The sequence below is a fragment of the Polypterus senegalus genome, chromosome 5 (assembly GCF_016835505.1).
Source record: "Polypterus senegalus isolate Bchr_013 chromosome 5, ASM1683550v1, whole genome shotgun sequence".
In the NCBI taxonomy this organism is placed as follows: domain Eukaryota; kingdom Metazoa; phylum Chordata; class Cladistia; order Polypteriformes; family Polypteridae; genus Polypterus; species Polypterus senegalus.
This window is the reverse complement of record NC_053158.1, coordinates 102,502,143-102,527,384: the sequence shown is the minus strand read 5'-3', so window position 1 is coordinate 102,527,384 and position 25,242 is coordinate 102,502,143. Positions and strand designations below refer to the sequence as shown.

Here is a 25,242-nt window from a genome sequence, read left to right as displayed (position 1 = left end):
ATTAAGCTGTATGCCTGCTAACACCCATCATGAGGTATAGCATGCAACCAATGGTCATTGAGGAAAATAAGATATACAGTACAATATTTACTTTGCTAAGTACTGTGTTGTCTCTTTAACTTTAAAGCTATCCAAAGGCATCACTTGACAATTCGATACTCTCAAGGGGGAACAGCTTAACATCATCATATTCAGTCAGCAGTGAATTCAAGAGGTCAGTGGTTTGTTTTATCGTTTTGTTTGATTTAGAAATATATGTTACCTGAGAACATTTAAACACATTTACTTTTCACAGAGGATTAATACACTAAAGGACGTAAAAAGTGTTTAAAAACAACAGTTGGCTCAGGGCCTTGCTCTCATGCAAATCATCCAAGGAATGAGAAAGTGCTATACTAGCAATGACAGATTCTCAGTATATGCCAGTGTCATAAGACAGAGGGCATTAGGGTGTGGTAGACACTGTCACAGGTGGAGCTCTGAAAGTTAAACCCGTAGGACACTAATGAAAACATAAGAGTGAAAGTAAGAGAGACTGGTGCACTGAATGGAAACGTTTAGTGTTCTGCTATGAACTTACAGGACAGACCTCATAGAAGGTGTGCCAAAAACTAGGCTGAGTGGAGAGAATGGGAGATATTGTATAGAGAGAGACAGTTTGTAGCACCGGCACAAGCTGTGTAGCTGTGACAGTGTCGCTTCTTTCAAACTGAAACCAGGGAGAACTATAACAAAGAAAATATGATTCTGCATAACCACTAGGCTATAATTTCTCTCTAAAATAAAATGCTAGGAAGCTGGCTTAGAGACTCATTGTTTCCAACTGGAACGAGAGGGTCCACTAGCTAACATTCTTGTCTGCTTTACTTGTAACTGCAAAACATCTATCCACAACCCCAGAAATAGTCAGAAAGTATATTTATAGCCATCATGCAAGACGGTGAATTGAACTTGTACTAGAATTTGAGGTAAAGACTTACTGGTTAGAGAAAGAGGTTCCTTGGGTCAAGGAAGTGGCTTTTTTATATAAAACATATTACACAGAAAGCCAAACTGTAATACAAAATCAAAAGTCACTATTATGGAATGTTCAAGCTTAGGTTAGATAGACTTTAGTATCCCAGAGGGAAATTTGTTTTCAGCAAGAAGGCTTAAACATAAACCATTGTTGCAGAATTACAAGAAAATAAGCCAAGATAAAATAACTGAAAACTAGTGTTATCACAAGTGCACATGCTCAATTAGTACAAAGAAGAACAATTACCTTTAACAGTACACAGAATAATAATTCAGAATTTACCAGCAACAGAATTCAAAATGATTATAGATCTAGGAATAAAAGAGCTCTTAAGTCTGTTGCTCTTTACCCTTGAGAACTGAAATCTGCAGCCTGATGGTAACAGCCTAAATTTAGGAAAAGAGAATGGCTACTGTCTGACAGAACTGAGCTGGCAGTGACAACTGCATCACTATATACACAAACTTCTCTCCTAAAGTGAATAGATACATTAAGAAACAATGATTTTTTAAAATGTGTTTTTGTTTTTTCTGCAGTGTCATGGATGTGCTGAATTTTTGGAAAGATGACCCTGAAGAGATATTGTTAGACTTGGGGTTCGGAAGAGAAGAGCCTGATATTTCAGTCAAGATACCTTCCAGGTTTATCAATAATCCTTCAGTAGCACAAGGAATCAATATCCGGCTATTCCTTGAGGCCCAAAAGGAACGCATGGAAGTCGAGAATGTGGATTTTTTTAGTAAGTGTTATAATAATTCTGATATGCTTTGAAGCAGACTGAACAAAGCCATATATTGGTGAGTGACGGGAAGAGGACATCATTTAGTAATGGTCTAAAAACGCTCATTTAGCTTAGAAATAAGTGATGATGATTCATTGGCTTTTTCCAAGTTGGGAGAATTTTTGCATGTGTTTTCGAGAATGAATCCAGTGGGGATTTTACATGCCTTTTTGTACAGTCCTGGTTTAAAAATGTCAGATGCCCTTTAAAACTGTTTGCTTAAAGGTAAATGACTTTCGTGGAAGATATCAGCTTTGATACAGTGCCAGAAATAACAGATAATCACAGAAATCAGATATACCAGTGAAGGAGGAAGCAAAAAATAGTATTTACTGTAAATAGGATTCTTTGGCAAGGCAGATCTCTTTAGTGCCAGTGTGGATTATCAAATAGTTGTTTTAAAAGCATCTCAACTGGCCACATATGGGTCCTGTTTACACCCCACCTCTCGCCCCTCAGTTATTGTATGTCTGTCCAATTTTGCTCATACATTGCAGATTTTAAATTCATATAGTAGTGGCACTACGTGGATGGTCTGGTACAACAGCATGTAATGTGAATTAGTTCTAGATATGGGGAAATTAAATGTTTTTCATCAATGAGGGCGGTGTGGACTAGTGGCAAATGCATAAGATTTTAGACCATAAGGTTGAGGTTACACCCTTGACTCTGACTGCATGACTTTGAACAAGTCACTTAATCTGCCTGTGCTCTGACAATGAAGGATATCTGAAAGTTGTATTATAACTTTCTACTTATAAAGTATTATGGAATTTTTAGCTAAAATATAATATTCTTTTGCAATTTATTAGAAGTATTTATACATATGAAGCCTTAACAGAATAAATTATTAAACACAAGGAAAAGGACTGAATGCAACTAAAGGGTTTACCAAATGAGACTTAAAGCTGAAAACACAAGAGTTCTCTTCTGTGTCTTAGAGAGGCCACAAATGTGATTTTCCAAGGTTACAATAGGTAAATGAGTAATAAACACTCCTCCAGAAAGCGGGATAAACTGATGGAAAAGCCTGTACACCCTATGAAGAGGTGCAAAGATCAATGGAATATTCCACTAAATACCCCACTTAATGAAGCGGTGTTCAGAATAATAGGAGAATCAACATGAATCAGGAATTAAGAGGGGATTAAGTTGACTGGAGTTCCGCATATTAAGATTCAGATGATGTGATGGTAATTAGAAAAAGTATAAATGCAGATGAATTGTTTAGTTGATTGCTCACTGTGGGGACGTTTGTGCATAACTCTACGCAAATAAAGAAATGTTCTGCATTCTCATTTGCACTCCTTGACAAACTTCTTTGAAGGTTTTCTCCGCAACAGGATCTTTGGAAACATGATTGTTTTGATGCATTTTTGAAATTGTTTTAAAATGGAAAGGGACCAGGCAAAAGTGGACATAACATTAAAAGATTGTTCCTTCATTCCCATAGAAGTCTGACCAGGTTTATGCAGGACTTCCCTTTGTTCTTTATGCATGATTTTCACAGTAATGGCTGATTGGTTAAATATTGAAACATCACGCAGTGATAAAGACTGGAATTAGGAAATGACAGATACACCAATGAGAAAAGAAAATATATTTTTTAATTTGCTTTGAGATAAATATTAACTAATTGCACTGTTCTGACATTTTACTTTCTACAGTTTCTACAGTTAAATGTGTTTCATTTAATTTATGTAAAAGTGTATTATTATTTCAGAGCAATAAATATTTTGTTTTGATTCTTTTCCTCCTTAAACAGCTAGATTCCGACAGCTGGAGGTCTTGCACAATGTCACCAGTGCCTTTTCATCCCTTTTCAACAATGTTAGCTCCAACAACGAGCAATGTGCTCCAAAATCTGACGTTAATAGAACCGACAGCAGACAAGCGTTCAGTAATAAAAAGAAAAGAAGCAGGCTGAGTTCTTTATTACGACGAGCCTCAAAACAAGCTCTAGGTCAAATGCAAAGCAGACAAGAATCACAAAATGTACCTGAAACAGAAGATGGACAAAAAGCTTTCACACGCCCTAAAGGAATTGATAAGCCATTATTAAAAAGACGTATTACACACTTTACAGAAAGTGTGTGTCTTGGTCCTCTTGAGGAGGAGCAAAGTCCAGCTCCTGATGGTTTCTCCTTTAAATCAAACACTGGGGATGCAAATAAAGAGAATTCTCAAACTGATCATGTTTCAAGCACACGAGAAATGGAAAACTCCATAATTACAGACATTTCCAGAATTAGACCAAGAGATTCATCTTGTAGCATGTCTAGCATCCTGAAGAAAAGACATGCAACAGATAACAAGGCTCCAGACTCTTTTGAAATGGAAGAGGTAAATATATTTTGCAGTTTATAAATCATTACTCTTTTTATTTAAGGAACATTGTACAACACACCTATCATCCATGTGAAAAAGTTTCATTATTTGTTTGCAGCAAATTTAACAGCACTATTCATAATTAAACATTTCTTATAATTTGATATCAGTCTTTCACTTCTATGTTAATAGACATTAGCCCACTCTTCTTTGCAGAACAGCTTTAACTCAGATACATCTCTATTGGGTTCAATTCAAGAGAACAGGCCACTCAAACATTTTAATTTTGTTTCTTCTGAACCAGTCAGTTATTGGGTCATTGTCCTGATGCATAACTTAATTATGATTCAGCTCCAGGTCATGGACAGAGGACTGGAAATTCTCTTAAGAAAAAACTGGTAAAGTGCAGAATTTATAGTTTTTTCATTAATGGTCCCCCAGGTCCAGATCCACAGAGTATCCCCACACCATTAAACTATCCCAGCCATATTTTATTGTAGGTATAATGTTCTTACTGTGGAAAGCTATATTAGCTTTACCCGAAGCATAGTGAGACCAAATTGCAAATACAAGATGACATTTGATATCCTGGGTGCCCGCAGCCTTGGCATTACCCATTTCCCAGGACATTAATAGTCACATATCAAGGAAGGACTAGTGCAATGAAGACACAAACAATAGAATTGGTGCAAAGTAGTGCTTAGTACATGTATCCCAAAACAAAGCTGTGTTTAATCAATGAAATTTTCAATAAATAAATAATCCATGTAAGTGTTCTGGTGGTAGTTAAAGCCAAAAAATAAATATATCCAAAAAGAACATTAAAATCAAGGTAAAAAACATAGACCTAAAATTGGGTTGGCTGTTTTTTCTCTCTCTGAGCCCAAGTGCGTCCATTTCTCCTGTCTCGACTGCTCAGCACCTTGGGTCTGCTCAGCAAAGGTGGGACGACTTTGGCTTGTTTTGGCTTGTTTTGGCATGTTTTGGCTTTTGTCTCAGCCATCTCAGGTACTTACCCATTAGGATACCCAAAGCCTGGTTCCACTACCATTCCTCAGCATCCATGAGATGATCCCCAAAACTTATAACCACTCTTGCTTCTTCCAATTCTCAGCAGATGCAAACCTCCCCCAGTTGCCTTGCCTCCTATGAAACACACCTGCTTGATCACCCAATTTGGCTCTTTGTTCTCCAAACTTTCTTCTCTTTCTTTTCTCCCCTCCCTTGTTTCTCCTACTCAGAACTTTTTATACTTTGTGGGTGTAAGTGCTTGCCATAACAAACTGCTTAGCCTCAATAAAGAATTGGTGGGATGGTCATGTTGTCTCATGAACAAGCAATCAGCCAATTTCCCCATTGTACATCCTTCGGTCACATGGCTTTTCACTGGCTTGCACCCACATCCTCAAGTCCAGAGACACAGTGTTTTTATAACAAAATAATTCATTGCCACAAACCCCCTAATCACAGTGCAGTGATATTACTCTTGGGGAGCAGAGATTTCCATCTTTCTTCTCTTCCATTTTCATTTAGTCTCTCTCTTGCTGTGGCTTCACTGACACTGTCCTTAGCTGAGGCTAGAAGAGCCTATAGCTCTTCAGATATTTTTCTAGGATCCTCTGTGATGTCTTGAATGAGTTGTTATGCTCTTGAGGTAATTTTGGCAGACTGACCTTTCCTTGAAACATTCACCTCTGTTCCAAATGGTCTCTATTTGGTGATAATGGCTTTCTAAAGGTTTCCTGATTGGTAAGTTTCTACAACTTTTTACCCCATCTCTTCTTTGATTGAGACATAGTGTTCTTCTATAAACATTTTGGAGACTACCACATTGTCATGGAGAGGGTCAATATATGTTGAGATTTAGATTCAACAGGGCTGGCTGCAGTCAGGTTTCACTGTTTTCAGTCAGGTGGATTAATTATCAATTAATTTTGGTCAGCTGTTTGAGTGAGCAACTAAGGGCCAATTACCTTTTTACATAGGCAATATAAGTGTTAATAACTTAGCCCCTAACTCGCTTTGCTCGCCAACCCCCGTTTTTGTTTTTCCTGATACACACTTTTAAGATTTTTTTTTTCTTTACATTGTTGCCATTTCATTAGTTTCACTTTTATTTCAGAACTTCTGTAAAAACAATATTTGGAATCTTTCAAGTCCCAATGTGCTGAATCTTTTAAATGAGGTCAGTGAGACGTGTGTTTAATGACTTTGTACCATAATTCAGGATAGGTTTCTCTGTTTGGAATTGCAGCACAGACAAAATGATCCACATTATCAGCAGTTAATAATTATTTTTGCAAAGTAACCAATAAATGCATGTGAGGTAAACTCCGTTTTTGAAATTCTCTGACTTAAACATCTTCACGTGAAGATCACGTCTCATCGCCCTTGTATTTCTCTCCAGGATTTTTTTTTATAATAGATTAAGTAGTAATTTAGAAAAGGTATACTGTATGTTTGGTCTGGTTCCTTTAGTCTAATTTTCCTTTTTGTCTAAAGATCTGAAGCTATTAATTATAATAAATGTACAAAAATAGAGGATTATCTTTCAGAGTACTGTACATCTGGAGACCTAAATTTGAATCCCAGCTCAGTCATGGATAAGCTTGCTTATTTTCCTTGGTCAGTGTGCCGTTTTCCAAAGCATTCTAATTTCCATCTTTATTTCAAACATGAGCATACTAAGTTACAGTAACTGGAGACACACAATTCACAATATGTGAATTATTATGTTTATTGGACTGATGTGTCTTTCATAATTGCTTGCTTCCTGGTGGCCAATGTTATCAAGTTAAGCTTGTCTCACCCTTTAATGGAATAATGCCAAAGGAATAAATGAAAAAAGGAACTGAATTGTTTTTCATTGTGTATTCTTATGTTTACATGAGTTTTCCTGGTATACCACATCCTTCTCAGAGACGATTAAATGGTGATTCAGAAATGGTCCTGCGTGGCTCAATCTTGGTTGGTTGGTTCTTTATTTATTCCTGCATTAGTCTCAGCTTCCTGTAGTTCTGTAATGGAAAAGGTGAGGTCATCTAACAAGATGCAATGATTGATTTTTCATCCTTTTTTTTACTAGTTGCTAAATTGTGCATGCAACTTAATACATATGTGCTTACCAGGACATTAGAAGAAAAACGTTGATATAGTGAGGTCATATTAAATGAATAAGCTTTTGCAAATTTTAAGATATGTTTGTTAAGGTGTGTGTGCAGTTTAAAGCAGACTGATCGGGTTAGATAATAATAATTCATAGTATGCTCACCTTTAAAAGCAGTTGTACTTAATTGTATGTCCTCACAAAGATGTCTTATTTGTCTTCCCTCATTCTTTCAGTAATTCACTTTACCGGGCTTTACTACATAAACTAAACACTCTTGTCTGACAAACTACATGTGCCCAATAAAAAATATTAATTTGTTTTTGGTATTTCCGTGTGGATGATAAACTTTTAGAAAACAATCTGATAATGCTAATCTGAATGGAAAACTTTTAAGATGAAAATGATGCTTTTAAATGTGGCTTGTCTTAACAGGATGCCATGATCCACCCTACTTTATGAAAGGCTACCTACTTTCAGATATGTAATTGTCTCTTTACAGTCTGTAGCCTAGTTGTTCTTATACAGTCTCAGTTATGTTTAGATATGGTGAGTGGGGAGCTCATGGAAAGCATTTGACTCTATTGTGGTGTTCATGATACACTCTCAAATTAACGTAGCAGTGTACAGTATATTCCAGTTTATCATCCTGAAAGAGGTATAGCATCATGAGGAAAGAATTGTGTTTGCACAGTCATATTCCTTGGCTTTTCTGCCACAGTAAAAAGCAATCTTTGGACCTAGTGACTCTTAACAGGATGGCTGACCTTACCATTGTAGGTTTGCCAGCATTTTTAGCAGTTACTAAAAGTCATTGTGGATTGTAGGCATTCTTGGGATATTTCCAAATATAAACTGTTTGAGTATATGACATTGTATGAATCTGCTTAGATATCCAGTTTGTGTGCTCCTTACACCTGGTAATATGTCCTTGTTAATGGTTACAAGCAATATTCAAATGGCAGCCCTGCTACAAATTCCATCTTTGTAAAGCTCACAAAAATTTCTTTTTGTCACAGAGATTATTCAGCTCTGCAGTCATTTTTCAGGGTGTACTTTTCTTGCATTTAGCAACTATTCTTTGAATTTGTCCTTGCTTGTGAGTTTTGAACTGTAATGACTCTTTCTCTTCAGCAATGCAACTTGTCCATGTCAGGTTGCTTGTTGTTACTTTTGAGATTGCTCTATTTGAAACAAATTTGGATTATCTACAGTGTCTTGAACATTCTGCATAATTTGCATTTACTGAGGAACTTTTCAAATCTTGATAAAATCTTCATCTAAATATAATAAAAAAACAATGTGTGTCAGCTTAAACTCGTAGACCTTATTTAAGAGAAATGCAGCTTTTTCAAATTATTTAAATCAGCCTCATTTTGGAAGGGGTATTTTAAATGAAGTTTAAAAATGCATTGCTATCCTGAATCAAAGTTTTTCATGTTCTGAGTAGAAGAGAGAAAAAGAGGAGTAGACATTAAGTGGAATGATTAATAGAATAGGTAGCTGGAGTGCTGATGTTATTTGCAGTAAATATAATACCTTCCTGTAATCAGCTTGTGAAGAAAATGTTTCTTCTTTGTGAACTTTCATAGTACAAATATGTGGACACTAAATAAGAACATCTCAATTTAGTTCAGATCAATTTTCTATCAATTTACTTTACACTTCAAGGCAAAATGTTTGTCACAGTCCATTTGGTGTGTACGCATCACAATCGCACTAACAGTAAAAAGACAAGAATACAACAACAAAGTAAAGCAGTGATATCTAAATACAGCAATGGCAGAAAACAATAGCAATTAAAAAGCAGGATTATCAAATTAAAGTATACTTAGCAGCTATAACATGTAACGATCTCCTCAGTCTCTCAGTGGAGCAGGACAGTGACGATGCTGCTCCTCTGTCTGAAGATGATACCGTTCAGTGGATTCTCCATGATTGACAAGAGCCTGCTCAGCGCCCGTCACTCTGCCACAGATGTCAACCTGTCAAGCTCTGTGCCTACAATAGAGCCTGCCTTCCTCACCAGTTTGTCCAGGCATGAGGCGTCCCTCTTCTTTATGCTGCCTCCCCAGCACACCATCGTGTAGAAGAGGGTACTCGCAACAACCATCTGATAGAACATCTGCAGCATCTTATTGCAGATGTTGAAGGATGCCAGCCTTCTAAGGAAGTATAGTCGGCTCTGTCCTCTCTTGCACAGAGCATCAGTATTGGCAGTTCAGTCCAATTTATCATCAAGATGGACTCCCAGGTATTTGTAGGTCTGCACTCTCTGCACACAGTCACCTCTGATGATCATGGGGTGCGTGAGGGGCCTGGGCCTCCTAAACTACACCACCAGCTCCATGGTTTTGCTGGTGTCCATTTGTAGGTGGTTTGAGTCACACCATTTAACAAAGTTGTTGATTAGGTTCATATACTCCTCCTCCTGCCCACTCCTAATGCAGCCCATGATAGCAGTGTCATCAACAAACCTTTGCACATGGCAGGACTCCGAGTTGTATTGGAAGTCCGATGTATATAGGCTGAACAGGACCGGAGAAAGCACAGTGCCCTGTGGCACTCCTGTTCTGCTGACCACAATGTTAGACCTGCAGTTCCCAAAACGCACATACTGAGGTCTGTCTGTAAGTCCACTATTCATGCCACTAGCCATGAATCTACTCCCATCTCTGTCTGCTTGTCCCTAAGGAGCAGGGGTTGGATGGTGTTGAAGGCACTAGAGAAGTCCAGTAACATAATTCTAACTGCACTGTGATGTAAGATGTTTTCCAAAGCCTCGGGACTCTCCCCTGTTCCATGCTTAGGTTGAAGATGCGCTGCAGAAGACTCCCCAGCTCCAACACAGCAGTTGTGGCGATACTCCAGCTGGACCCATTGCTTTGCTGGCACGAAGCCTCCTCAGCTCTCCGCTTACCTGAGCTGCTGTAATTGTGGTTGTGGAAAAACTCTCTCCTATGCTGGTATCAGCAGAAGGATGAGTGGAGGGTGCAGTACTCTGAGGTTAGGGTGAGAATAGGTTAGGGTGGTCAAACCTGCTAAAAAAGTTGTTCATAAGATTTGCTTTCTGTTTGTGTCTCTCAATAGTGGCACCCCACTTCGAGCTGCAGCCAGTGATGATCTTCATCCCATCCCACACTTCTTTCATGCTGTTATTCTGCAACTTTTGCTCCAGCTTTCTCTTGTACTGCTCCTTCACTGCCCTGAGCTGGACATGGAGTTCCTTCTGCACGTGCTTGAGCTCATGCTGATCACCGCCTTTAAAAGCCCTTTTCTTTTGGTTCAAAAGGCCCTAGATGTCACTTGTAATCCATGGCTTGTTGTTAGCATAGCAGCATACAGTTCTTATTGGAACTACAATGTCCATACAGAAGTTGATGTAGTCAGTAGTGCAGTCAACAACCTCCTCAATGTTCTCACTATATGACCCCTGCAGGATATCCCAGTCCATAGTTCCAAAGTAATCTCTCAAAGCCTGCTCTGCCTCAGAGGACCACTTCCTGAATGAGTGTGTGGTTGTAGGTAGCTCCCTCACTCTTGGTTTGTAGTGAGGCTGAAGCAGAACCAGGTTATGATCTGCTTTCCCAAGCTCAGGCAGTGGGGTGGCGCTGTATGCGTCCTTAACGTTTGCATACAGTAGGTCAATAATCCTATTTCCCCGGGTGTTACAATCCACATACTGGGAGAAGGCAGGTAATATTTTGTCCAGCGTCACATGGTTACAATCTCCAGAGATCAGCACAAGCGCCTCGGGATGCTGTGTTTGTAGTTTAGCAGCAGCGGAATGGATAACATCACATGCTATCTCCATGTCCGCATGAGGAGGGATGTAAACAATAACAAAAATGATGTGTCCAAATTCTCTAGGCAAGTAATAGGGACACAGACTTACAGCCAATAGTTCAATGTCCCTGCAGCAAGTGGAGATTCTGACATTTACATATCCAGGGTTGCACCACCTTGTGTTCACATAGACAGCGAGCCCTCCTCCTTTTTGCTTCCTGAAGGTATTTGCGTCTCTGCCTGTTCTAACTGTGCTAAACCCGGGTAGCTCCATGTAAGCATCTAGGATGCTAGTCAGTAGCCACGTGTTACAAAAACACAACAAACTGCATTCTCTGTAGGTCCTGACATTTTTCACCAGCGCAGCAGTTCGTCGATCTTATTTGGTAGTGAGTTCACATTTCCTATGATCACAGAAGGCACCGAAGGCTTGTATCGCCACTTCCTCGCTAGCCACTTAGCCTTTAGCTTAGTGCCAGCTCTACTGCCACGATACAGTCTTCTTACCTTCGTCAGGTAAATAGGGAACCACACTGGCACAGGCCTTTGTTTTCAGCACTAGAAGTTGACTACCTAAATAGACGAGTCTCGGCATGTAAAAATCAAAGTAAAAAGTGTCCAGGAAATAAGTCCACATAATAGAAAGTGGTAGGAGTGATCAGAGAGATAGAGAAAAAGGTAGAAAGATAAAGTCAAACACAGAGCTGCTGGAAAGGTTTATTGTTATGTTATAAGAAATTTATAAATACTTCTGTTTTTTGCTATAGCTTTAAATGTTTAACTCTTTTTTTTTGCTGTTTTCCTATTATTTTTCCCCTTATTATGTGAAGGTGGCTCCCTTCAATTTATCCTAATAGGGACAATTAAAAACAAACAATATGGACACCCAGGTGAACAACACTAAACGGTGAAAGGCTGCAACTGCTTCAGCATCAGACCCAATTATTAGTCAATAATGGAAAGGCAGATTTGAAATCAGGATAAAATGAATAATAAGTTTATATATATATATATATATATATATATATATATATATATATATATATATATATATATATATATATATATATATATATATATATATTTTTTTTTTTTTCCACATACGTACATTCACCAGCCACTTTATTAGGTACACCTTACTAGTACCGGGTTGGACCCCTTTCACCTTCAGAACTGCCATAATTCTTTGTGGCATAGATTCAACAAGGTGCTGGAAATTTTCCTAAGGTATTTTGGTCCATATTTAACATGATAGCATCACACAGAATCTACAGTTTGTCAGCTGCACATCTATGATGCAAATCTCCCGTTTGAATATAGTGAACTCAGTGTCATGTTCAAGAAACCAATTTGAGATGATTTGAGCTTTGTGGCATAGTGTGTTATCCTGCTGGACGTAGCCACCAGAAGATGGGTACACTGCTGTCATAACGAGATGGACATGGTGAGCAACAATACTTAGGTAGGCTGTGGCATTTAAATTGATGCTCATTTGGTATGGGGCCCAAAGTGTGCCAAGAAAATATCCCCCATACAATTACACCACCAACAGCAGCCTGAACCATTAATACAAGGCAGGATGGATCCATACTTTCATGTTGTTGACACCAAATTCTGACACTACCATCTGAATGTCATAGCAGAAATCAAGACTCATTAAGGCAACATTTTTCTAATCTTCTTTTGTTCAATTTTGGTGAGCCTGTAGAAACTGTAGCCTTAGTTGTCTGTTCTTAGCTGGCAAGAATGGCACCCGGTGTGGTCTTCTACTGCTGTAGCCCATCTGCTTCAGGGTCAAATGAGTTGTGCATTCAGAGATGCTCTTCTGCATACCTTGGTTGTAATGAGTGGTTATTTGAGTCACTGTTGCCTTTCTAACATTTCAAATCAGAATGGCCATTCTCCTCTGACCTCTGTCATCAACAAGGCATTTTTCTCACAGAACTGCCACTCACTAGATATTTTCCATTTTTGGACCATTCTCTGTAAACCCTAGAGATGGTTGTGCATGAAAATCCCAGTAGATCATTGTTTCTGAAATACTCAGACCAGCCTGTCTGGCACCAACAATAATGCCATGTTCAAAGTCACTTAAATCGTCTTTCTTTCCATTTCGATGCTCGGTTTGAACTTCAGCAGGTCGTCTTGACAATGTCTACATACCTAAATAATTTGAGTTCCTGCCATGCGATTGGCAGATTAAGTGTTTGTGTTTACAAACAGTTGAACTGGTGTACCTAATAAAGTGGCCAATGAGTGTACAACTGCCTAATTCTTATAAAATGTATTAACACACTTACTTTTGCAATTTCTTCATTGCCTCCAAACACAGAAACTGGGAAATAACAGTTCATTTAATTAGGCTAGGAGTCCAGTTAACAACAGAAGTTGTTTGGGACAAGACACACTCACCCCGAGGTCTGAATGTGGATCCCAATTACCCAGTGCAGTGACAGCGACACCATGCTGTAAAAATGGTGCCCTTTCTTTGGATGAGATCGAGGTCCTGACTCTCTGTGGTCATAAAATATCTATGGGCATTCCTCAATTAAGAGTAGGGTTTATGCCAAGGTCCTGGCTAAATTGCCCATCATGGCTTTGACATGCTGGCCCACAATCATCTCCTGCTTCTATTTGGCTTACTGTCTCTCACTCCTTCACCGCCTAACAGCTAATGTGTGGTGAGCATATACAAGTACAAAATGGCTACTGTCGCTTATCATCCAGGTGGGTGCTGCAAATTGGGGGTGTTTGAAGTGGCTCCCCACTCACTATGTAAAGCACTTTGAGTAGTTAGAAATGTTCTATATAAACGTAAAGAATTATTATAATGTAATTTAAATATACATTCTTCACCTAAATTTGTAATCTTAGTTTTGATTGCTCAGTTTACAGCCTAAGAGAAATACAAATGCAGACAAGAGATTGCACAGATAAAGAACCTAGGATCATAGAGTTTAGTCAGAGCTGTCCATCACCAGAATAACTAGCCAGTCATCTGTGTGTAACATCACAAGGTCCAAAACCCATGTGGCTTTTGACATAGAGGGAGACGAACATGAGAGAGAGAGAGAGACTCCATTTCTATCAGAGAGACTCCATTCACCTGGAGGTCAAAGGTGTTGTCCATGCAACTATTACATTTAAACAAGTCACTCAGGGTGACCTCTTTTGACATTGATGTTTACTGCTAATCTTTTAGTAAGCTTTCTGACTTTAAAGCAAAGTTCTATATAAATAAAATGTGTTATTATTAAGAGTGGGTTTTTATTTATAAATATACTTCTACATTTTATTATCCATTTATATTTTCTGTAATATTTTCTTCTGCTATTACTTCTTTGTTCTTTATAAATACTACTATGGTTTTACTTTGTTTTCATATCTTCAGTGATTGAAGGAATAAAGTAAAAATAGAGCACCTAATGTGAGGACATTTGCTACATTGTTTCTCACACGGTTTCAGGCACCAGGAGATGTTCCCAACAGAGAACAGCACAGTTGGAGGTATAGCATTATTGGTTAGTAAGTGACATTAACCAAGCTGTATCAGCCTCCAGCTGTCGAGGTTGATTTTCAGTGACCAAGATATATCTGCCTTTAGGTCTAAATTTTATCCAGGAACACCACGAAGACAGATTAACCTATAAGTGCCTAGTTTTTTTCTCAGGGATCAAGGTAGCCTTGTAGTCTAAGTTTTGTCCTTGAATACCTGTGTGTTGTTCATGCCAAAGCTAGTAAGTCCCTAAGTGGAGTACTGAGCAGTGATAGGCACAGGCACAGGTACAGGCATTACTCATAATCAGTGCTTACGAGGACAGGATCAGTATGTGCAGGCGTTTTTCTGTGTGTTATCATGTGTTAGGTTCTGAGTTGCACAATAAAAATTAATTAACAGTTCCTTTTAAGAGACTCATTTATTCTTGAAGAAGTAGAAACAGCTGCAAATAAAACTATCAAAAATTCTTTGCTAGAACTTGACTCCGTTACAGTTTCAAACTACAAAAGCATCTCCCTCAGAGCTGCCCCACTAGAGAGGAGAGAAGGCACAACATACAAGATGGAAAGAAAGACAGCAGCAGCTGTAGCGTGAAAGTAAAAATACTTGATTTGATGTAAGAATGTAAAAACATCAACATTATCACCAAAAAAGCACACAAAAGCATAAAGCTATATTGGACTTTTGTCATTTAATTCATGTTTTTTTTTTTTTTCAGATTCATAGTTTTGATGAAGGAGGCATTACTGAAACTTTTCCTGCTTTGGCTAGAGACGACATTTTAGGTAGGCATTCAGTTTCTTACGCTTTAACTTGACGAAGTTGTAAAAATAGTCTGAGCTCATCTCAAGTATTATTAAGTAAGTACATTGATTTTGTTAAATCAGCACAACTGGAAAAAAGTTTTTTCAGCATGAAAATCATACCTAAAATGTGATTGATTTTGCAAGAGATTCAGTATAGCAATAATGAGTTTGTAAATAGATTAAACAAGGTTTGTATTTTGTACTTCAAATGCTATTTAAACACTGAGGAGGAGGAGGAGGTTAGAAGCATACACTGATACAATGCATTTCCGCACCCACCACACAACAAACCAACTCAGGATCCAGATTAGGACCCGAGTGCAGCCATGCAATGGGTGATGCCTCAGCACCACATTAGTTCAGATGGAATGGAATAGAAAACACTGAGGTGTCCAAAAACACATTATTAAATTTAAATTATATTTAGAGTGTTGTCCAAAATAATCATGGGGTCACAAGTTTCTGAAAAGTACAACAATTTATAAATATTTCATTTCAATAAGAAATTAAAAAATGTTAGCTCACTAGTCTGTGAGAAACATGCAAATAACACGAAAAAGATGTAATGAAAAATAAAATCTGTGGATGAGTGTTTTTCAATGTATCATATTGTAATTTGATTTTCTAAACATTTTGTAGTAAAATGTTAATATATTTGATTGAACTGCAACACAATTTCTGAAGAAAAAATAGTAATGTAAAATATAGTGTATGTACTACCAGACAAAAGAGGAAAAACAGTAAAATATTTATTGGGAAGGAACTTCCTTTCTTAACCTTGATTTATGTGTTTTCTTTAGCAAATCATTTGTTTTATTTGTTTTAGTTGAAAATATGAATGCTTCTTCTTAGATTTCATCTAACCACAACACACTGCCTATTGTTAATATCTGCTTTCTGTTCTATTTGTGAAAGTATACTTTTTTTTTATATAAAATTGAATAAGAGACACAAACGCTTATCTCTTCTCTTTAAGTTGTACCAGAGTGTGTGAATGAAATACATAATAAGTTATAAATTAGGTTTTGAAGAGCCATTCCAGTCAAATTAGTTGCATTATGTCATGTCATTTTCTGGCCCACTTAATCCAAATCAGGGCCACAGGGGCTGAAGCCTGTCTCAGTTAATCCAGGGTGCAAGGCAAGAACAAACCCTAGACAGGAGACCCGTCTATCACAGGGCAAACACACACACACACACCTATACCCCCACACCAAGGCCAGTTTATGGTCACCAATTCACCTAACCTGCATGTCTTCGGACAGTGGGAGGAAACCAGACTACCCGGAGGAAACATACACAAGCATGGGGAGAACATACAAACTCAATGCAGGGAGGATGCAGACCCAACCATGAAGCAGCAGTGCTATCACTGTGCCACCCTGCCACCCTTGATTGCATTATTTCACATCAGAAAGCAGTGTAATATTAAGATTAGACTGTTTATAAAGTTTTATTTATTTATCTATCTAAATTGAAGTAGATATGAGAAAAGAGCCAGAAGAAACTGCAGTCACTTTGAAAGGAAAAAATGAATGTCATTTTGTGTTGTTCAGAAAATATTTAAGACAAACTAAGTACTTATTATTTATTAATAAATTATTCTAACATATTATTGTAATAAGTTATCATTATAACATATTATTTAAAAATAAATATAACAGTGATATTGGTTGTACTATTTGTTTTCTGGTCAAGTATATGTTGTTACATCGATGGCAGGATGCAAACTTATAATTCACAACACAGTGCTGTTAATCATGTCCTACCTTGTATAACTAGTCATGTTACCCTTTAACATTTTCTTAAAATATTATCATCAAAAGTGACTATTTGTAGTGAATGAGGCATGGTAATACTTTGATTAGCAATGCTACATCACAAATTCAACATCCTGGGTTTGACTTTTCTTGCTTCGTCATTGTCTTTGTGGAGTTAGCACATCCTCGTTGTGTTGATGTTGGTTTTTTATGTTGGTTATGTTGGTTTTCCTCCCACATTCCTGAAGATGTTCACATTAGATTAAGCATAAATTCTAAATTGGCTTCAATACGGTGTGTGATGAGTGGGCCCTGTGATGGACTGGAACTATGTTCAGGAGCTGTATCCTGATTTGTGCCCAGTGTTGCCAACAAAAGCTGGCCCCCCACAACCATGAATGTTAGTAAGCAAGTTATAGAATGTTATTATATGTTATACTAGTCGAATACAGGTAATATTAAATATTTTTCAATTACTCTATCTTGCCCTGTGTCTACCCATGGTGCTTTTCCTCTGTATTGGCTTGTGTCTGAACGTCTCTTCACCTTCCCTTTCTCCACTGTATTCCCCTGAAGCTCGCTTCTCAGACACTGTCATTATTTTATCTCACATCCTTGCCATCTTTGAAGGTGACTCTCTCAGTGTGCACCTTTAATCCCCCTCATGCATCTCATAATTATATTTCCTCTTTGGTGTTGCCAAAGCCAAACTGACCAATCAAACCAAAACCAAACTGAGCAATCAGATTGTTCTGAGGGGCTGGGCACACAGACCTTAGTGTTTTATTATATAGTAGATGCCAAGGTATTTGGGTTCTAACAAACATTGCAGATGTAAAGCAATATAGTTTTTTTTCTTTTTGTATTTGTTTTGAACTGCTGTAAAGCACTTATTTTACTATGTACTGACTGATTTGTCATTTTTATATGTGGAAATCATTTGGTATTTGGTAGCATATAAAGCTTGTGTAATGCCTTCTCAAGAAAAGTACCACCATGACTTACCATGAGCAGTCCTTCCTCCAGTGAATTTGATATTTGGTTGAGAAGGCACTAATTCCACTATAACTCGCTAAACAGAAGCCATCTGTATGTGTGCAAAACTAATTCCATCTCAGAAATATTTATATGTTCTAAATATATCAGTTCATTGTTCTTTGACTAAACTGTAAAACTTTACACTACCTTACCTTTCTTTAATTATCAGTTCGCCTATTAGACTCTCTGTCTCGAGTGCAATATAATTACATAAGTGTGCTAGTACAGTATATCTCATTTCTGTAACACTAGAACCCTTGGGGAATTTGGCTTTTAGTCCTATGCTGAAGTTATTTTGATTGTAATCAAAGATTACATTCAGTCACATTAACTCCTTGATTAGTTACATAATAATTTATCTTTTTTTTTTTTTATAGTTCTCCTGTTTCCCTATCATCTGTTGTCAGGTGGTATCACATAATACAACCACATCTTTAATGCAGTTTGACACAAAGGTTTAATTTTCTGTATTTTATGCAATAGTACGCAAATGCATTGAATAAAAATAATTGACAGTAATGTGTTTCTCACTTGTTTTGTATGTAATGTTAAGCTCAGTCAAAGGCTAAATGCAAGCAATTGTCTGCATACTTTCATGCATTGTGAGGTTTTTCTGGTTTAACCTGTTTTGATGCAGTTGTTACCAGAACAATTCAAACAAGGAAGTAAAAGCTTGTCACTTAAGACTTGTCTGCTGCTTTGCATTCCACAAATTCAAAGTACATAACATAATGAACAGGATGTGATTTGTGTAATATGTTGATGCTAATGTATTTATTTTATTGGTTTTATATCACTGTAGGTAGATACAGCTATTTTATAGTTTTATAAATGTATTTTTTCATTTATTGCATCTACATCCATCCATTCTAACACAGCGTCATGGGAGTCTGCTGGAGCCAATTCCAGCCAACACAGGGCACAAGGCAGGAACAAATCCTGGGCAGGGCACCAGTCCACTGCAGGGCACACACACACATACACCCACACACCAAGCACACACTAGAGACAATTTAGGATTGCCTAACCTGCACCTAACCTGCATGTCTTTGGACTGTGGGAGGAAACCCACGCAGACACGGGGAGAACATACAAACTCCACGCAGGGAGGACCCAACCTAGGTCTCCTTACTGCGAGGCAGCAGCGCTACCACTGTGCCGCTGTGCTGCCCCATTTATTGTATCTTCTATATAAAATATATTGTCTGCATGGGTTTTTATGCTGCATTTCCAGATAGGCTGGCTGGGTTAACTGGTGTCTCTTTTCAATTGTGTGTGAGCTGGTGGGCCTTGCGCTGGACTGGCAGTTTGTCCAGGGCTGTTCCATGTCTTGCAGTCAGTGCTGCTGGGATAGGCTCAGATCTCTCACAATCATGAATTGCTTGTAGAAGTTTTTGTTATGCAAATGATTACCAGCTTTAAACCTGTTTGACTAGTTCTGCTTGCTTAATCCCCTCTGCTAAAGCTTCCTCCTTTTACTCCCACCACCATCATTCTTATTGAAGGACTGCCTATATGTTTTATTTCACAATAAAATTATTTCATTAAATATGTTAATGAAAGTTTTTATCTCACAGCTTCTTTGTGTGGCTCTACTTTGGAACTAGCCTCACTAACAAAGCACAGAGCATCCATTATCCAAATCTTTCTTCCAAATCTTTTTTTCCACACCCTTCATTGGCAGTTTAACATATCCCTGCTTGACAACACTGACAAGGTTAGATGACTTTTAGACAATAAATTCCAACTCCGTTAGTGATCCTGCATACATCTGGCATGCTGTAAAATGTGCCATTCACGTCTTCACAATAGCGTTAACTGCAAACCAGGCACATATGGATCGAGTAAAAATAAAAAAAACGGCATCAGTTGGCACAGAAGAATTCATGCCCTAATCTGGTAGATCCTGATTATGAACCTCAGATTTCCATGGGCAGATCTGAATTAAACTCTGCTACTTCAAAGACCTGAACTTGAGATTCACTGTGGTTGCCTGCATTACAATGTATCCAGGATAAAACTAGTAAATTACTGGCATTGAAATTGTACAGCTGTGATTCTTTTGTGTCTTTTGCAGCTTGTAAATATATATGTATCCCATCCATCCATTATCCAACCCACTACATCGTAACTACAGGGTCACGGGGGTCTGCTGGAACCAATCCCAGCTAACTCAGGGCACAAGGCAGGAAACAAACCCTGGACAGGGCACCAGCCCACCACAGGGCGTACACACATACACACACACCAATCACAATTTAGAATCACCAATGTACCTAACCTGCATGTCTTTGGACTGTGGGAGGAAACCGGAGCACCCGAAGGAAACCCACGCAGACATGGGGTGAACATGCAAACTCCACGCAGAGAGGATACTGGAAGCGATCCCAGGTCTCCTAACTGTGAGGCAGCAGCGCTACCCATTGCGCCACTGTGCCACCCTATAAATATATAATATATATATATAATATATATATATATAATACGTTTAAGCTACCTTCATGCTTCCCACAGAAGTCCATTCAACATGAAATTACATCTTGCAAATCTTGTAAACATACACCCTCCTTCATCTGTTGCAATATTTTCTGAAAATTAAGTGTGCAGCAGAATTTTTCATTACTTATTTAAGTGTTACAACATTTAAGTTATATTAATGTTATAGTGCCTTTTGAAATATAAAAAGTTACAAAATGTCAATCCTCTGTGGACGTTTCAGTGATGAAGCTATTGCTGCTATCTGTGGAACTGCAAAAAGTCAATATAATGGAAAGTGGGTAAAAATCATATAATAAAAGCAATGCAGTCAAGAAATACATCTTTGTATTTTTAAAAACGGTATGTCAATAAAATCAACTTTGGAAACATGATACTGACATTTGATTTGCATGTAGGAACATGGTAATTAATGAGATTTTTAGGACATTTTTAGTTACTTTGAAAGATTTGGAGAATAAAACACAAGTTTTTAAATATAAAAGCAATACTATTAAAGCATTTCTGCTGATTAATCAAATCCTGGTTAACATTCAGTTGACCCTATACATTGAAACCTCCCCTTTAACACATACCTGTACATTATTAAGTTTCAGTTGTCAGAAAGATTAAACATATATGTAATTTTTAGTTTTAGTTTTTCTGGGCAACATATTTTAAATAAAAAGCTTTTTTTTCTTTTCCTCCTCCTCCTCCCCCACCTTCAGTTGATGTCATAAAAAGAGCCAATAGCTGTCAATCAGATAGCAGTGGATTCCTGGAAGAGCCATCTGTTCCTGCTATTATATCACAATCAGTAGACATGCCTGAAATCTCGGAGGTAATTGTGAACATTTTCTTTTCCATACATAAAACACAAGATGGTTATAACATTATACCAGCTGACTTTTAAAGGGGAATCTGCTTATTAAAACTGCTGTAGTAGTTTTTCTTCCTTTCTTCTTCCATCAAAACAATACATTGTGGCTTATTCTGCCTGCATTTGTGAAATTTACTTGAAATTGTAAATGAAATAAAGAAACATTAGACTTTGTTCTCCATAAAAAGTGTTTCTTGAGCTGGACTTTTAGTTAAAGCTGATGCTCAGATTCGGAAAATTTTTAAAATGATGATATGGACACTAAAGAACTGAAACCCATATGCAAAATGAGTGTAAATAAGTGAGGTTTTCCTGAAGAGGTTGTAATTATTTGTACAACTCATGGAAAACTACTAAACATCGAAGAAGAGCTAGCTGTATTAGATATATAGGTAAGTGTACCATTTTTAATTTTTACATTGTCATGCCATTCTAATTATATTGTGGAACATGACCCGGACACAGACAGGCAGACACATCTAAATCACCTCACACACGTTTATTTACAAAGTGCATATTTATAATAAAGTGCTTCATAGTCCCCAAGTCCCTAAAGTCCAGGCCACAACAACACAATGCCTTCTCTCTTCGGGCCATCTCTTTGCCTCCTCCAAGACCTCATCCGTCTTCCACCCGACTCAAGCCCTTGTACAAAGGGAGGCGGCCCCTTTTATACAACTCCGGATGTGCTCCAAGTACCTCCCGGCAATCTTCCACCGGCACTCCCCAGTGTGGCGGAAGTGCTGGCTGCACACCTGGAAGCACTCCAGGTGTCCCCAGTCCTCTTCCCCCCAGCACTTCCGGGTGTGGCGGAAGTGCTGAGGTCCAGGGCTCTGCAGGCACCGGGGTGCCCCCTGGCGATGACCACGGCCCTACAGGGTTGAGCTTCAAAGCTCTGTACCCGAGGCCCCCAAAGGAACCAGGGCGGTCGCCCCCACATGGTCTGGGGAAAGCGTGAGCCCTCCTCCGGTCCTCCTGGGTGTCCCGGCCGGGTTGCCACCATCCCCGACAATATATTAGACCCTTTTTCCGCATTGTAGTAGAAGAACTACAGGTATTTACTTAAGATCACACTTTAGGTACAAAGGTGTGTTTGCCATAAAATATGTTTAGAAATTTATAAATAATTACTTTTTATGAATTATTATTATTATTATTTTTAAATTATGAGGTTATAAATAAGTTTACAAAATAAATTTCCCCTTGGGGACAAATAAAGATCTATCTATCTATCTTAAATCAGCAACATTTACTTATACTTCAAATTTTAAACAAAAGTGTAGCTCAACGAACTATACAAATGGGGAAGGAAGAATTAGAATTACAAAAACAAAACTTGCAAAAGAAAGACTGAATAAGGAAACTGAATGTAAATTAAATTACAGCTGGTGCAATTTGGTAACTATGGTCAGAGAGAGAAAAATGGAGCAGAAAACAAAAAATCCAGCAAATGAGCATGGCAGAGGAAATAAATCTCTATAAATTCTAAGGCCATAAAACTGCTCAGTCCAACTAGGGCATTCTACAGCACTTCAGCCTGAAACTGTTATTCAATAATATCTATATAAGATGAAAAGTCCTAAAAGATTCAATCATAATGGTAGGATTCTTCATCCCTTCTAGCATCTATAGTAGCTACAGAGTATACGGGCTAAGGCGACAATGGTGTAAAGAACCAGCACATAATACTGAAAGGAGAAAACAAATTAGTGATTAGTAACTGGAAAACCTAAATATGAACAATTCAGACTGTCTTAATATTTGTACTTTATGAACACATCCATAACTGTCTACTTATAATATAAATCCTAATATATACAATTATGTAGTATAAATTGTAATCTTTTAGAACAGATGTACTATAAATAACTTACAAAAAAGCCAACATGTTTTAAAAAAAATGTGCTTTTTGAAATGTTTTTTGGTACTACTCTAATATATATTTATTGATAAAATCTTACAGATTTTTAAAGAATAGAAGGAAAAGACCAGCTCAGCAGTTCTTTTACGAAAATTGTGCTATGGTTCATAAATACAAAATGCAGCCTCTGGTAACATTATTTATATAAAGTTTAACTATAAACCTAAATTATGACACCTACATTTTTTCTACTGGCTTGAACTGCAAGGGTGATGATCACATTTTTTCCTAAGTACCTCACTTTTTAATGCAGGCAGTTATTAGAGTTTTTGTTTTTGTCTCTTGTTTATCTTATAAAACACTATTTATCTATTGACTGATGACAAATTACATTTTTCTTCTTGCTTGCCAGATTCCTCCTTTGTCTAGTGTTTTGACCAGCCAAAGTATGCAAAGCCAAGGTCCTTTAACAATAAGTAGTAGTCTGGAATCATCACCTCCAGACCCAAAGAAAGAAATGGAAACCACTGTTGATCCTGAGGCTGATGCAAAAATTAGCAATAAAAATGAAGACTTTCTAGAAATGGAATATATAAGGGATGAAACATCAGCACATTCCTTTCCTGCAGAGTCACCTATAACAGACACCAGCCTTCCTAGTTTATTAAAAGAAGATTTCAGTAAAACTGTGGTAGAACACCCTGACAAAGGCTGGTCATTAATGGATACAAGTTTAGATGAAAATAAAGATGATCAAGAAGTCATCTGTAATAAAATGGAAACTATACCTCAACAGCTAGTCAATGATAATGAAAATAACATCACAAATTTAAAAAATAGTAGTCTGCATACAGAGTCAGACATTCCTATTTATTTATGTTCAGATGAAGATATGCAGAACAAAAACTGTCATGTAAACTCACAATTTGAGATGATGAACATTTTAGATAACAGTCCATGTCCAGTGCCAAGTGAAGATGTGCTTTCTTTTGAAAGTTTTACAACTAAGAAGTCTTTTAAATCTGCCAATAATGAAGAAGCTGGTGAAGAAACACACTTAAGGGACAGCATAACAGCAAAAGAACCTTTACAGGCATCACCATCAAAATCTGGGTTAACTAGATCTGTTACTGTTCAGATGGCATCAGAGCTATACTTTACCCAAAAGTCTGACCTAAAAGCAAATCTTTCAAAAAGGTACTCTCTTGAATATGCTGAACCACTTTGTCACAATAAAAGACAGCAGTTTATGAAACGGACACAGTCTGATATGCCGGAGTTCTATCATGATGCTGGGAATCAGAATGGTTCAGTGAAACAAAGGAAAAACGTCTCAACATCTAAACACTCAAACGATATGTATTACAGTTCTGTCGACCTGTCTGATTCAATGGATTTTAAGAGAGAAAACAGAAATGTTGAGACTTTCTATTCTGAGCAGTCATCTTTGTGCTATCATCATCACCATTACTGTCACTTCTGCTGCCATCAGAGTCACTGTTCATCATGCTGTTCTCAGAAAGGAATGCCTACTTTAGGTGCTGTAGGTCATCTTCAGACAACCTTGCAACTTTTGCAGTGTGTTTTGAGAAAAATAGCAGTGCTTCCAGTAAGTAAAATCATTCTAGTTATATTTTCATTTTTAAAACACTATTTATTAACTGAAAATGGCTGACAAGCCTCAATCTATGACCATCAAAGAATACATTTTTAAATATTATTTGAGCATTTTTTGAAAATGTTTGGATTGATTTGTAGCTAATTTTAATAAACAAGCTTGAAGCATTACTAATTTATCAAAACATAAACTTTACAAATGAGAGGAGACCAATCAGTCCATCAAGCTCATTCAGTTAGCTATTACTGTAGTTGACTTGTCCCAGTATCTCATTGAATATTTTTTA

The 25,242-nt window shown here is 37.6% G+C and overlaps 1 protein-coding gene across 3 annotated transcripts in view; it reads left to right on the top strand.

Annotated features, from left to right (window-relative positions):
- Positions 1–25,242, top strand: part of itprid1 (ITPR interacting domain containing 1) — a 151,933-nt gene that overhangs the window by 55,702 nt on the left and 70,989 nt on the right. For all 3 annotated transcript variants that reach the window (XM_039753176.1, XM_039753174.1, XM_039753175.1), the window contains exons 7-12: positions 128–214; positions 1,555–1,757; positions 3,565–4,142; positions 15,237–15,303; positions 21,326–21,438; positions 23,751–24,947. In XM_039753176.1, the coding sequence (XP_039609110.1) occupies positions 128–214; positions 1,555–1,757; positions 3,565–4,142; positions 15,237–15,303; positions 21,326–21,438; positions 23,751–24,947 (2,245 nt within the window). The remainder of the gene's footprint in view (positions 1–127; positions 215–1,554; positions 1,758–3,564; positions 4,143–15,236; positions 15,304–21,325; positions 21,439–23,750; positions 24,948–25,242) is intronic.